The sequence below is a fragment of the Lipotes vexillifer genome, unplaced genomic scaffold (genome assembly GCF_000442215.2).
Source record: "Lipotes vexillifer unplaced genomic scaffold, Lipotes_vexillifer_v1.1 scaffold76, whole genome shotgun sequence".
NCBI classification, from domain to species: Eukaryota; Metazoa; Chordata; class Mammalia; order Artiodactyla; family Lipotidae; genus Lipotes; species Lipotes vexillifer.
In genome coordinates this window covers 2,666,836-2,679,956 of record NW_006773751.1, presented here as the reverse complement: position 1 = coordinate 2,679,956, position 13,121 = coordinate 2,666,836, and the positions used below count along the sequence as shown (strand labels likewise).

General features: G+C 42.7%; 1 protein-coding gene across 1 annotated transcript in view; it reads left to right on the top strand.

The window, feature by feature from the left end:
• Positions 1–9,042, top strand: part of AXDND1 (axonemal dynein light chain domain containing 1) — a 71,621-nt gene extending 62,579 nt beyond the window's left edge. Inside the window, 4 exon segments of the mRNA XM_007448537.1 lie at positions 1,503–1,585; positions 2,457–2,649; positions 2,652–2,685; positions 8,846–9,042. Of these exon segments, the coding sequence (XP_007448599.1) occupies positions 1,503–1,585; positions 2,457–2,649; positions 2,652–2,685; positions 8,846–9,042 (507 nt within the window).
• The last annotated feature ends 4,079 nt before the right edge of the window (positions 9,043–13,121 follow it).

Genomic DNA, 13,121 nt, shown 5'->3' with positions numbered 1-13,121 from the left:
AGCGTTTGAAATGGACCACAAAACATTAATCTGTACTTGCTGGTGTCAGAACAGAGGGATGTTTTCCTCGCACACTGTAACTAAATATCTATCTGTTGAATTAATAGAGAGTCGGAAGGCTCAAATGTATACAGTTAGCAGAGTACAGTCCTGGTTTACTTTGGTTTCCACCTACAATTAAAACTGTTTCATGCAGCTATATAAATCATGTGTGGAACTGCATTTCCAGATGCCTCTGCTCTGAAAGCCTTTCTTTTGGATTCAAAGAACAAATAAATTAGTAGTATGTGCTGTATAGGCACAGCCACATCACAGGTTGCTGGTCCAGGCTGAACAGTGACAGCATTTACTTCCCAAACAAATTGCCCAAAGAGGAAGCAAAACAGAAAGAGGAAAATATGTGACTGGGAAAATAAAAAGAGAGTAAAAGAGCTAGAGTAAAAGTGAAAATGTTTGATAAAGTTTCTTTTCGCTGGTTTGCGTTTAGAAAAAGCGAACATAGTGCAACGGAATGTGTGATTGAGGATGGAGAGGCCTAGATGAGGGTTTTGCTTTAATCTGCTAGATCATTCTGTGATTATGGCAGGCTGCCTATCCTCTTAGATCTCCCTTTCCATCTGTAAGGTGGGGTTTAACTTTTACTTGCCTCTGTTTGGGAAACATGAATAAATGAGATTTTTAACAGTACACAGTTCTAGGAAAATGTCTCATAATATTCATTTTAAAATATGCTTGTAGTTTTTGTCTTCTAAATTTTCTCTTTTATCTTCCTCTTATTTTGTTTTCTGGAATATAGAGTCAAAATAAGTAAAAGAGGTTTTGTTTTATTCTTTTCATATTTTCTCTGCCTTGATATTTATGAAGTTCCCTAAGGAACTGAAAGATCTTATTGAATTTTGCAGTTTGCAATTTGTTATGTGCTTAATGAAGTAAATTATTAATAAGATAAATATAGTTAATTTCCTTGATCTTTAACTTAATTAAAGAAACATGTTTACCCTTCTCTTTATTTTTTAAACCTTTTCTTCTTTCCCTGCTTCTTTCTGTTGATATTGTTCTCCCTGCTTCTTCTTTACAACTCTAGTCAAATTTATGTCCACCAGAGTGTGAATAATTTGCAAGCTGGTATGGTATTTGGCCACAGGAAATCCCTATTCTTCTTTGGTATTAAGAGTGTGCTTAGGGCTTCCCTGGTGGCGCAGTGGTTGAGAGTCCGCCTGCCGATGCAGGGGACACGGGCTCATGCCCCGGTCCGGGAAGATCCCACATGCCGCGGCGCGGCTGGGCCCGTGAGCCATGGACGCTGAGCCTGCGCTCCGCAATGGGAGAGGCCACAACAGTGAGAGACCCGCGTACCACAAAAAAAAAAAGAGTGTGCTTAATCATCTGCTATATAAACATGAATAGTAGAAAAAGAAGGCTTGGTCCAGAACATACTGAAGAAAGAGGCTATTTATCTTTGGGACTCTCAGTTCATTCATAGTACATACTTTCTTTGTCAGAGAGAATCAGCTAATGAAGGTACATTGGCCCCAAGGTATCTTGAAGCAATGGCTGTAATTGAACGCATGCAGGAGAAGTTAATGTAAGTATGAGACACCACAATGGTAAGAAGACAAAGATTGCTGACCAGGAGGTCTAGCTGAGAAATGCACGCTTCTTGGCTTACCTTTGGTTCTCCTGCTTCCTTTTTCCTTACAAGTGGGATGGGTATCTTCAAATCTTCTGCTAGAGGCAGTGAACTACACTGCTCCAGGAGGGACATCTGTCCTCAGCCACAGTGAAGATGGAGGAAGTCAAGTGTGTATGTGTATATCTGGGGTGGGAGTAGAGTGTTAGGAGGGATCCAACTCCGTATGTTTCTAAGAGATGAACTAGAGAAATAAATGGAACTGGGAGAAGCTATTGTATGCAGGAAAGACGGTTACATAACCCAGATAGTAGGAATGACAACAGAGTTAAATAGCTAAGAATGCTGTGAGAAGAGAATATAGACATGTAACATGTGCCCTAGTAGTTAAGAAACACACTTCAAACTGGTTTTCTTGATTGTAAGATCTGGTTTTAAAGGTGCTGGAAAAGAAGGGACACTATTTTATTTGTTTGTTGGATCACATCAATAAAGAGAAGCCAAGATTAACCACTGAAAAGGGGTTCCTTGGCTATTGATGGAGAATTCCAAATACCCAAAAGTCAGATTTCACTAAGAAATGATAAATATATTGTATTCTTAAATCACACCATGTCTGCACTCTGACATTACCATCCAGAGTAGCTCCTAGGCCCCCAATTCTTGGCTAAACACTGATGCTGCTGCTTCCCTTATTTGTACTGTTCAGATATATTCTTCTAATCCCACTGCCTTTTTTGGATATGATAATGAGTTTCTAGATATGGAAGACACTTTTCCAAACCTTTCCATTTTATTGTGTTTCTCTGGATTTTGTCCATATCAGAGAGGTTGAAAGCAGAGCCAGACAAGCAGAGGAGAAGTTTGATGGTGCGAATGAAAAACTTCATTATACCCTTATAAGAAATAAAGAACTGGAGGAAATACTGATGAAGTATAAAGAGAAGGAATCTGAAGGAGAAGAGGAAGAAAATGAAGGAGAAAGAGGAGAAGAGAAAGATGAAGAAGAAGAGATCAGGCCACAGTAGAAAGAGCCTCAGAATCTCCAAAGAAAGGTGAGGATTGCTTTCTCATTTTGCTTTATTTAGGTTGTATTTATGCGCAAAAATTTGACTGGGTCATAAACATTTTAGAAGAGTATCAATATCTTTAGTGGCGATCTACTAGTTCGTACTTCTCCTAGGAATGCGCACACGTATAATTATATAATTAGCTTGTTCAGACAAGTCACAAAAAGGAAAACCAAATGACTAACAATGGTAACTAATAAACTAACATGAGGTACAATTTTTACTTCTAAAACTGGCAAAGCTTTTTAAAAGCAAAGAATCCAGTGCTGGCCAGAGGGGGCAAAGTAATTAGTTTTACAAATAATACTTGTGGGTGGACAGACAGATATAGCTCTTTCAGAAAATAATTTGAGTGTATGTATGGATATGCCGTAAAAATCCACATATACTTTGACTTAATAATTTCACTCTTGAGAATCTAGTCTAAGGAAATAATCCTAAATAGAGAAACAAAAATTAATGCACAGAGATGTTCGGTGTATCATTGTATCTAAGAAGAAAAAATGAAAACAACCTACCTTTCCAATCATGGAAGAAAGATTAAATAAATTATGCAACGTTAAAATGCCTGAACATTATACAACCATTAAAATGGTATTTACAAGGAATTTGTAATGACATGAGAAATTCTTATGTTAAAATATCAAATGCAGGAAACAGGGTATGACACAATATTTTAAAGCTAGAAGAAAGACCAGAACAAAATATGCCCAAACATTGGTATATATTGTCTCTGGTTGATGGAGGTTTATGGGGAATTTTGTCTTTAGTTTGTAGTACTTAGTGGATTGTCTATGATGAAAATAATCTTCTTTATTCTATAGGAAAAGGAATTTAACTCTTCATTTTCTTATCTGTAATTAATCTATAATCTGCCCTCAAGCAGTTCTTAATATCCCCAATATTGGAGGCTATTTTTTGATTTTTGCTTTCATCTTCAACCTGCATCAGTTCCTAGGACAAGTCCTGGTGCCAGGGGTAGTACTGGGCAGATATCTACTTTCTGTTTTCTCTGTCACCCCTGTCTCTACCTATGCCCCCCCCAGCAAAAGCAGTAAGTTAGCCAACCCCTCACAGTCTCTGGCCCAGCTATGGTATATCGTATCAGTGTTGGAGGAGGAGTGTGAGCCCATTTTCTCCCCTTCTGTTAACTCTGAACTGGTAAAATGTTCATCATTACAGGTGTGAAAATCCTTTAGCTTTAGGTCTGAATATATGTGAGGGAGTTTTCATGAATTAAAAAAAAATTGTATCTTCTCATATTGTGGTGTAGCTTTATCCTGATAATCTGGAAACTAGACTTTTTCCAGATTACAGAAAAGTTAATACTGTATGCAAACCACACAAAAGGTCTGTGTGTTAAACTGGAGCGGTTACCTCAACATGGAATGAGTTTTGTCCATTTCCATAAAAGTCTTGGGGATTAGTTTAAATCCAGAATTAAAAGGTTTTAATAGGGCTTCCCTGGTGGTGCAGTGGTTGAGAGTTCACCTGCCGATGCAGGGGACACGGGTTTGTGCCGTGGTCCGGGAAGATCCCACATGCCGCGGAGCGGCTGGGCCCGTGAGCCATGGCCGCTGAGCCTGCGCGTCTGGAGCCTGTGCTCAGCAACGGGAGAGGCCACAACAGTAAGAGGCCCGCGGACTACAAAAAAAAAAAAAAAAAAAAAAAAAAGGATGTAATAATTTTAGGTAGAGGATAACAATATACAGTTAGGCCCCAACCTGCAAACAATAACCTACATAAGGTTAGGTTACTGCCACTCTTCCCCTCCTCCACACCCTCATCAAAGTCATTGCCAGGGGCTCAAAAGTAAAGGATGAGAAGCCTTGCAAAACTTAGGGGAACTGGCTGCTAAGCAAGGCAGTCCCCATGCCATGCGGTGACCTGAACATTTCTCCGAAAAACCCACAAGTTAGACATTTCTTAGAATTAGCAGGCAGCTCCTTTAACAAATGCAGACACCCCTGGAGCAATCTGACATGTATATGGCATATACTGGGTCATATTTATATGAGTTAGTGCGGGGAGATCACTTCTTTCCTGATAGTTGTGCAGTGAAGGAATGGAAAATCATATGGCAAAGGTAGGAGCCTTGTGAATGCTGAGTAAAGAGATTTGGATAGAGTGGGAAGACATTTATTTTTGTTTTATGTCATTTTTAACAATTAGCAAATCACTGTGTTCTGAGTTATTAATGAAGAAACGAATCGAGAGGGGAGTTTACACAGATGAATATGGCTTAGTCTCTGATCAAAGTGAGGCTTATGATATAGGAATGGGGACAAGACAGGGTGTGAACAAGGTGACCGTCAAATGTGGGATGAAGGTGGCAGCAGCCAGTTGGAAGGATTCCAGTTGAGGACCTTGGTGTCATGGAGCAGCCAGGGAGAGCAGGCTTGACAGCAGAAGTCCTCCTGCACCCATCCCAAGGGTGGGGCTTGTGTAGGGTCTGTGCGCGGGACACTGGAGGGAGGGACCAGGAGATACAAAAGGGGTACAGTGATGGATTGGGGAGGATTCTGGATACTAGCTCTATTTGAATTTCTTTTTTCCCACCAAGCTTGGGGTATGTACTGGAAGGAGGAAATCATCTTCTTCTTTCTCTTCTCTCCTTGACCACATACTGTTTTCCAGGACCCACTAACTGACTACACTGAAACTTTGAGAAAATGCATTCTCAATCCCAATAACCAATGTAGAGTCAAGTTCTGGGTAAATACTTTGTAGCTTGGGGCTTACTCATGCAGAACAGAATTTTAAAAATGCTTTGAAAAGTTAAAAGCCCTTAGTAAATATATTGTTACTACAATAATTGTTTTTGTCTTTTCAGAGGTACAGCGCAAGGAGGGTTCTAAATCCAGAACTCGGACTAAAACCACTTACAGGATAAAATCCAAATAGCAACCATAGGACACTAGGCTTCACCATGGCTTCTGTCACTGTACCCACCCCATATATCTCTGCACTTTTGAGCTGACATTGTGGCTTGATTGAAGGGACTCCCTTTGCAACAGCTACCAGAAAAGCCATGACAGACAACTCAGGGGCATCTTCTCTTTAAAAGTCAGTGATGGCTGTAAGGAATCGGTGTATTAGCTTATTTCCAAGATTAAAAATAGGCTGTGCAAAGGTTTTCTAGCCTCTTCAATTGATTTCCCAGCAGAAGTCTATGAAGAGTGTCAGTTTCTGTCAAGAAAATAATGCTTTTTGAGGACTTTGAACTCTGCAGAGAAGAGTGGCAAATAAAAAGCATTATTTTTTCAATTTAAATAGAGGATCCTGGGCTTCCCTGTTGGCACAGTGGTTAGGAGTCTGCCTGCCCAATTCCAGAGACATGGGTTCGAGGTCTGGTCCGGTAAGATCCCACATGCCACGGAGCAACTGGGCCCGTGCGCCACAACTACTGAGCCTATGCTCTAGAGCCGGCGAGGCACAACTACTGAGCCCGCGTTCTACAACTACTGAAGCCCGCGTGCCTAGAGCCCATGCTCTGCAATTAAGAGAGTAGCCCCCACTTGCTGCAGCTAGAGAAAGCCCATGTGCAGCAATGAAGACCTAATGTAGCCAAAAATAAATAGATAAAATAAATAAACTTAAAAAAAAAACAGAGAGAGGATCCTGATAATGCCCTTAGGTTTCTGCAGCATTTTCAGATTTCTTATTTCAGGCATTCTTAAGATTTATCTGGTCTAACCCTACAAAGTAGGTGGAGGAGACCCTGTTATCCCCATTTCTCAGAATGAAATAGAGGCCCCAAATGGGTATAAGACTTCCCAGGGTCACAGAGCTGATTGGTGCCAGAGCCCCCAGCTTGCTGGACCTGTGTCTGGATTGTTTGACAATGGCGATGGGCCACCAGGCCATTGCTCAGATGGCTTCCTTCACAGGGGCTAGTGTTGCTGAAGATTCACCCAGAATCTCCATTTTTAACTTTTATTGCCTCATTTATCTGCTCTGTTCATGACCCTGGATGCATCTATGCTTAGAGATGGACTAAGCTGCAAAAATATGTTGCAAATGACAAATGGATGTCTGGACAGTCACTCAGCAGGGGCCCCTCCTACTTCACTGCTCCTGGCTCACTTGCATTTGCTTTATCTCTCCCTGGCTCCAAACACCTCCGAGATTTCTGCACCTGCTTTGGCTCCGCATACTTGGTGTTCCTTTGGATTTATCTCCTGGAATTGTAGGCCTTTGCCTGCTCCTTAAACCTCAGAAACCCTCTGACTCCAGAGTCCTCAGCCCTATTTAAGCCCAACCACTGGTCAGGCCCGCCTTTGCCCACACATATCAAAGTGTTTGTGAGGTGGGTCTCAAAAATGTTTGGGGTCAGTCTAAGCCTACTGGATGACTTCTTAATTCTGGGGAAAGAAAACAGGAAATTCTCCAGACAGCTGACTGGGCTCATGGCCCAACTGAAAGCCACAGCTCAGGCTACTGGCTCGTGCTTCCAGTTACCACTTGCTGGGGCAGAGCCAGCCCTACCCTTTTCACTTTCCTGAAGAGACTCTTGAATGATTCTAGCAAATCTGGGGCTTTTTAGTGGGATTTCAGCCTACTTTTTAAAAAATTAATTTCCTACTTTGTAGGAATGAGTCATTTCCATACAAATCAGCAGCCCCCATCCCTGAACATGAGAGTCTTGCCCCCTCAGAATGTGCCCGCTCCATCGGGTGGAAAGCTGTCTTAAAGGTCAGAGTTATGCCTGGTGCCACTATGATTAGAATGAGATGTTTGGTACCATAGACCTACCTAGTTGGGGTGGTTTGGTTTTGAGCCACAAAAAGCCATTCTTACCACAAGCGAAAGGATAATTTATTGAAAGCACGTTGGGGAGCTTAGGAGATTGAAGGAAAGTCTTAAAGAACCAGGCTAGGAACAGATAGGATGAGGTAGTTTTAGATTTCAGAAGCAAGAATTGCTTCACCATCTCACCCAGTTGCTACCACCAAATGAACACCAGTCATTTCTTCCATCCTTACATTATTCTTAAAGTCCCATGAGGGAGAAAGGCTACCTCGTAGTCACAGACCACCCCATGGATGTACCAGGGATGGTGAGAAGACTTCAGGGATCTCTTTGGCTTCCTTAAGGGGAAGCAAGGACACCTTGCTCTGCTGTTCCACCAAGACAAACACAGTATGGGGAAAGGAAATGCCCAAAGAGAATCAGGATGCTGGTAGGAAGGCATAATGAATGTTAGGTGGAAAAAAATAGTATGCTACAGAGAAGGCCTCTGCACTGCTGCTCCCTGAAAGTTATCATGTGCAGCTCCACTTTCCCAAGTAGCTGATGTGTGGGAAGTTTTAGATAGTCCTTGAGTCCTGCCACACCTTCTCAAGATCACCCTGAGGTGGTCTCCTGAGCAGAGTGGAGAGAGGAGCTCTTGGTACACTTCTCTGTCAGTGGGGCTGCCAGGTGAGGCTATTGTGCTTGTGTTAAAGGAGACCAGCCACTCTGTGTTCAGATGTCCAGACAGCCGTGCTGACTGGAGGTGCCTCATCACACTCCACTGGGTCCCAGTCCCCAGTCTCAGTGGTGATGTGGTCCACGTCCCTGGGAAGCCGAGGTGGTAGTGTCTTAGGAATCCTAGAACTTGGAGCAAGTCCCCAATCCACCAGGCCTGGTTCTTCATCACACACCCAGACCAACTCCATGCATGTGGGCACCTGTGTGATTCTCTCCCAAGAGTTCTGGTCCTATGCTATGGTCCTACTGACCTGACTGTGGTCAGGTCACTTGTCAGGTGCTTTCTGGAACACATTGACTGGGCTTTCCTCTTGTTCTTGGCCTTTCCTAGCTGGAGATCAGTGACTCTGATATTGCCTGGGGAACCTACATTTTGCATTTCACTTTCAAAGACTGCTGAGAATTCTGCTTGTAGGCCCCAAATCTCTAGAGCACTATTTGCCCACTTCTGGAATTTTAAATAAGTGTGCCACCTACCAGCAAACATTTTCCCACAGGAAGCAGAGGAGCTGCTCTAAAATTAGGAGTCTAACTGCTGTAGCCCTGTTGCCTAGGGCCTGCGTACTTCCAAAACAGGAGTGCTTGCTATCTGTGCCTGAGGCTGAGGTCCGCTGTAGCCATATTGATGGGAAGCAGTGTCTAGAATTCATCAGGACTTCTACTTCTGCCTCAGGAGAATGGAGAGTTCATTCCAGCCAGGTCTGCCACAGCCTCAAGACAATCTCCTATTCAGGACTGCTGAGCAAGTCCACCAATCCCCCTGACCTCAAAGATGGGCTCTGCCACGTACAGCTTTTCAGAAAGCAGGACTTCTTAGATGGTGCATCTGAGAGCAAGACCAGTGAAGGCAGCCTTCCAGACGCTCCCTAGACAATCCCAGTACACAGCAATGTCATTTGGCCTGGGCAGTGTTCCTGTTGTTCTGGAATGGCTGATGAAAGGGCTCCTGCATGCCTGTCTGGACTGCAGTGGCTTTTGTTTGGAGGGCATCCTCTTGTACTTGCAGCGGTTGGGTTCCATGAGCCCCTGATCTGACAGAGGCATACTTCAGGCTCAATCTCTAGGCCAGCTGTGAGAAACAATTTTGAAAGTCTGAAGATAAGATTAACAGTTCCCATCATCTGTCTCACCAAGGCAAACTGCTCTTTGGCAGACAAGATATTTCCATCCCAGATGTCCAGCAGATCCTGAAGTTCACAAGGTACAGCTGGTAATCCATTCCCATTTTCCACTCTGGGCACCCAAATAGTCAAACCCAGGTAAGAAAGAAGAGTGTATCTGATTTCTGGCCGGAACTATTGCTCATCAAGAGAAGAAACTCCTCTCTTCTGTCTAGATTTTGCTTTACTATCATGCTAAAGAGCTCTACACCTTTGAGACAAATGCTTGAAATATTGTGGCGAGGATTCTAATACAGGAGACCTCATATACAACCTCTTAAGCTGGTTCTGTCCAAGAACAACCACCCTGGGGACAGGAGCTCCTAGCCATTGGGGCTACCTTTGAAGCATGGGGACAATAACCTATATACGAGGCCAGGCTCCCATTTGGATGAGCCCAATTACTGTCATTTAGAGCTACTGGGCTAAAAACAGAAATATAGTAATAGTCGTGATTTATTGAGCATTTCTCTCATGTAAGCACTGTGCTAAGCACTTCACACGTATTATCGCATTTAGTCACAACAACTCTGTGAGGTGGGTTATACTTTTATCCCCATTTATGTCAGGATAAGTTGCATGTCCAAGGTTAAACATCTAATAAGTTACAGAGTCTGGATCAAATCTGGTATATCTGACAGCAGAGTCCAAGCTCTCAGTTACAGTGCTACTTTTCCTCTCCAAGTTCAGGAAAAGCTAGAAGCGCAGTTGATGAACCCTCTTTGAAGGGATTTGACTTCTACATTCTCTACTTATTGCTCAGCTCAAATACTCAGCAATGGAATTGACACACAAGCCAAAATTCTAGAGGACATCAGAACCCGCACAGTCCTGATAGACTCTGCCAAAGAACACTGTAGCAGCCAGGAGCAATCTAATGAGGAGGAACATACTTACTCTATCATCCAGACATGATCCCCAAGAATATGGAACACAGAGGCATTGGCAGAATGACCTGCTAGGCCTCCCAGATATAGGGGAGTCCGAACTGCAGAGCTCCAGCATTACCCTGATATGCTGGTGAGCTGGGGTTGCCCTTGAAGTTCTAAGGAAGGCCTGCTAAGCCCCCTTAGGATGACCCTCTCTGTTTTTTTTGAGTTGTATGAGCTGTTTCAATGTTTTGGTTATTAACCCCTTGTTGGTCTCATCGTTTGCAGATATTTTCTCCCATTCCATAGGTTGTCTCTTCAGTTTGTTGATGGTTTCATTGGCTGTGCAAAAGCTTTTAAATTCGATTAGGTCCTATTTGTTTATTTTTGCTTTTATTTCTTTTGCCTTGGGAGACTGATCTAAGAAAATATTCCTATGATTTATGTCAAATAATTTTTTGCCTATGTTCTCTTATAGGAGTTTTATGGTGTCACGTCTTACATTTAGGTCTTTAAACCGTTTTGAGTTTATTTTTGTATGTGGTGTGAGCGAGTGTTCTAATTTCATTGATTTACATGTAGCTGTCCAGCTTTCCCAACACCGCTTGTTGAAGAGACTGTCTTTTCCCCATTGTATATTCTTGCCTCTCTTGTTGAAGGTTAATTGACCATAGGTGCATGGGTTTATTTCTGGGCTTTCTATCCTGTTCCATTGAGCTATGTGTCTATTTTTGTGTCAGTACCACACTGTTTTGATTACTGGAGCTTGATAGTATAGTCTGAAGTCTGGGAGGGTTATGCCACCAGCGTTGTTCTTTTTTCTCAGGGTTGCTTTGGCAATTCTGGGTCTTTTGTGGTTCCATGTAAATTTTAGGATGATTTGTTCTAGTTCTGTAAAAAAGGATGACCTCTTTCTGGTGATTTGGAGTCCAGCAACCTGCAGTACACCAGCCCTTAAGTCACATGCCTGTGCAATAAATGCAGGTCTAGACCAGAGTCACTGTCAATCCCCAAATGCCCTGGAATACCACTGTCATAGACTTGTTCCACTCTTACAACCATGTTGTTTGGTTGTGGTGTACTCCAATACCAAGTTAGAATATGTTATCCCTTTTATCAGCTTACAGCCTGCAATAGACTGGATGTTTGTGTCCTCCCCCTACCCCACCCCCCAAATTCATATGTTGAAATCCTAACCTTCAGTGTGATGGTATTAGGAGGTGATGGTATTACTGTTTGGTAGGTGATTAGGTCATGACGGCAGAGCCCTCATGAATGGGACTAGTGCCTTTATAAAAGAGACCCCCAAGAACTCTCTTCCTCCTTATGCCATGTGAGGTTATAGTGAGAAGACGGCTGGCTATGAACCAGGACGTGAGCCCTCACAAGATGCCAAATCTGCTGGCATCTTGATCTTGTACTTTCCAGGCTCCAGAACTGTAAGAAATAAATTTCTGTGGTTTATAAACCACCCAGTCTATGGAATTCTGTTATGGCAGCCTGAACTGACTCAGACACTGCCACTCTTAATGTTAAAGTAAATTTCCAGCGAAAAACTGTATGTATCCCTAGTATGTATCCTAGATTTGGATTATACTGTTCAGTTTGTCCTCTACCTATCATTTCAAGATCAGGAACCAGTTGGAATACAGCACCTGGGTCTCAAGAGAAGATTTCTGCTGCTAGGACCTTGTGGACAACACTATCAACTCACCTAACTTGTCTCTGAAGAATTTGCCTTTGACTATTCATTATACCCTTTCACCTAGCACACAGTTTCATAGCAGCTTATCCCCATTATTCTTTCCCATTAAACCCTCCTACCTTAACAGCTGGGAAGTACCTAAAGATACCATAGATTATTCAAGCAGATCTGGAAGGTGCCTCTGCAAGGTAATGAGCAATTTAAATGTTGACTAGAGACAGACATCAGAGGAGACCAACCAATGGGTGATACCACAGACACTCAGATATATAGGTAAATCTGCCTTTGACAAAAAGAACCTTGCTATAAGGAATTATTAAGGGTCATAAAGGCCATTGTTGCATTACTACCCTGGCATTCACTTATTGTTCTGTTCCTGCCTCTGGTTATGCCTGAACCGGCATGGCCCTACCTCCTCCTTCATTGCTCTTGCCAACATTTGCCAACCTGAAATCAGGAACCATCCACGTGGGGGTGAAAAGTGACCAGCAACCCTTGATGCCACCTTAACTCCGATAAACCAGTACACTGGGATGGGTATGGGCCAACCCTGAAAATACATCAGCCCCATATTTATAGTCATGCTTCCTCAGATTTTAAGCCACATGTACCAGATAAATGTTTTTGCCCTTTTATTTCTCTATTTAAAAAAAAAGAGTCTCTATAAAAATCATTCCTTTCAAATTCTTTAATTAGGTGTAAATTTTATATCCAGCCCAAGTACATCTCTTTTTCTTTCATTCACTCAGAAACACGGAAGTGTCACTTGCGTGGAGAGTTGGAGAGAAGCCTGCATCTCAAGATTACAACAGAGTGTGATAAGCATGATAGCGACGTGTAGAAAGGGCTGTGGGAGCAACAAAGACCTTGCCAAAGGGGCCAGAGGGCATACAGCGAAAAGGACATTTGAACTACGTCTTCAGAAGTCAAAATTTAGCCACATATATATACTCAAAATTCTTTCCAAAGTAGAATGCTGGCTAAAGCTCTTTCCCATAATTACTCTGATTAGATGATCCACCTAAGCATGTTATATGGCTTCTCTGTCATTACATGATTTCACTGTGTTCTCGTGTTGCTGCATTGTGACTTCATACATTCCAAGGGCATTCCACATGGCAACCAAAGGGCAGGAAGTGAGGACAGAGGGCCTTGCTCAGGGCTGTAGCTGTTATATGGCAGCCCTCTTTGCAGTCACATTATCCTCGTTTCCTC